This window comes from Austrofundulus limnaeus, unplaced genomic scaffold, assembly GCF_001266775.1.
Source record: "Austrofundulus limnaeus strain Quisiro unplaced genomic scaffold, Austrofundulus_limnaeus-1.0 Scaffold11, whole genome shotgun sequence".
Taxonomy (NCBI): Eukaryota; Metazoa; Chordata; class Actinopteri; order Cyprinodontiformes; family Rivulidae; genus Austrofundulus; species Austrofundulus limnaeus.
In genome coordinates this window covers 1,411,492-1,412,749 of record NW_013952413.1, presented here as the reverse complement: position 1 = coordinate 1,412,749, position 1,258 = coordinate 1,411,492, and the positions used below count along the sequence as shown (strand labels likewise).

General features: G+C 37.4%; 1 protein-coding gene and 1 long non-coding RNA gene across 2 annotated transcripts in view; one reads left to right on the top strand and one right to left on the bottom strand.

Moving 5' to 3' along the window:
* Window positions 1-1,087, bottom strand: part of LOC106513249 (uncharacterized) — a 70,693-nt gene extending 69,606 nt beyond the window's left edge. The window contains exons 1-2 of the long non-coding RNA XR_001309762.1: window positions 1,026-1,087; window positions 344-485 (exon numbers count right to left, since the gene is read on the bottom strand). This is a non-coding gene — a long non-coding RNA (uncharacterized LOC106513249). The remainder of the gene's footprint in view (window positions 1-343; window positions 486-1,025) is intronic.
* egf (epidermal growth factor) overlaps window positions 1-1,258 on the top strand; it is a gene marked incomplete in the record, with an annotated part of 26,511 nt that overhangs the window by 21,574 nt on the left and 3,679 nt on the right. The window contains 3 exon segments of the mRNA XM_014001969.1: window positions 47-169; window positions 326-491; window positions 1,058-1,219. Coding sequence (XP_013857423.1) covers window positions 47-169; window positions 326-491; window positions 1,058-1,219 — 451 coding nt within the window.

The following is a 1,258-nucleotide window of genomic DNA, read 5'->3' as shown; positions in this document are numbered from 1 at the left end:
TAAGGTTAAAATAAAGTTATTTTTTTCTCTTCTCCTTTTGTCCCAGATGTTGACGAGTGCAAACTTGGAACACATAACTGTGACAAACATGCAGAATGTCAAAACATCGTAGGGGAGTTCCTGTGCAAGTGCCACACTGGTTATTATGGCAATGGGCAGACATGTCAAGGTGTGTTTTATTCATTGTAATAAATATTTTTTGGGGGGGATAATTAACGCAAAGGAAATGTAAGGTATCAATGTTCATAGGATTTATTTACCAATACTCTAAATATTATGAGTAAAAGTTATGCATTATGTAATTCAAATGGAATACTTTYTTTAGAGTTAGACACTACATCACCATGGATGACGTCTCCCAGTCCTGTTGATGTAACCACCCGGCGCCACAGCAGTAACTCAGCGGAGAGGTGTCCCTCCAGCCAYGAATCTTACTGTCTGTATGAGGGGATCTGCTTCTACCTTCCCGACATGGAGTCCTACGCCTGCAAGTAATAATAATAAAAAATATTCAAAATATTGTTTTATTTAACATGCAGCCTTCAAAACTGACCCCTTCATAATGCTGACACTTTGTAAATGAAACACAAACATCAACTCTGTGTAGCTTATGACGGCAACCAGCAGGTGTCACTGTTGCTCTACAATCAAAACATTTTACAAGCTAAGAAGTTTTATTGTTATATAGTAAGCAGACATAAATAATGTCATATTTTAAATTGAACTATTTATACATAAACTCTGTCTCTATTTTACAGAAATAAACTATAATTTTTGTCATATTTTAAACAAATTAGGCTAAAATAAAAGAATAAGAATAAGAATAATGAGCAGTGGGTGGACACTTTTAAAATTTGCATTGTTTTGTGTTGTACAACCAGCCACCTCCTGTATTTAATTGAAAAAGTTAAACATCGCATTTGCTTGATATAGTCTGATGTATTTCATCTTGGGTTAAACTTAGATCAAAGCTAAAAAAAAGAAAGAAAAAGTCTATTTGATTCTGTCTAAACTATGAAACAAACCTTGAAACAAGCTTTTCTTTGACACGTTGCAGTTGCGTACCAGGCTACATTGGGGAGCGTTGTCAGTTCAGTGACCTGGAGTGGTTGGAGCTTCAGCAGGCTGAAAAGGAAAAGAGGACTGTTGTGATTGCGGGCTGCGTGGTGGTGCTCGTCTCCCTGCTCTCCATCACCGCCTGCGTCACCTTCTGTTTCAGGTGTGGAAGCTAAACATTCAGTGACGCTCAAGTCCTAAC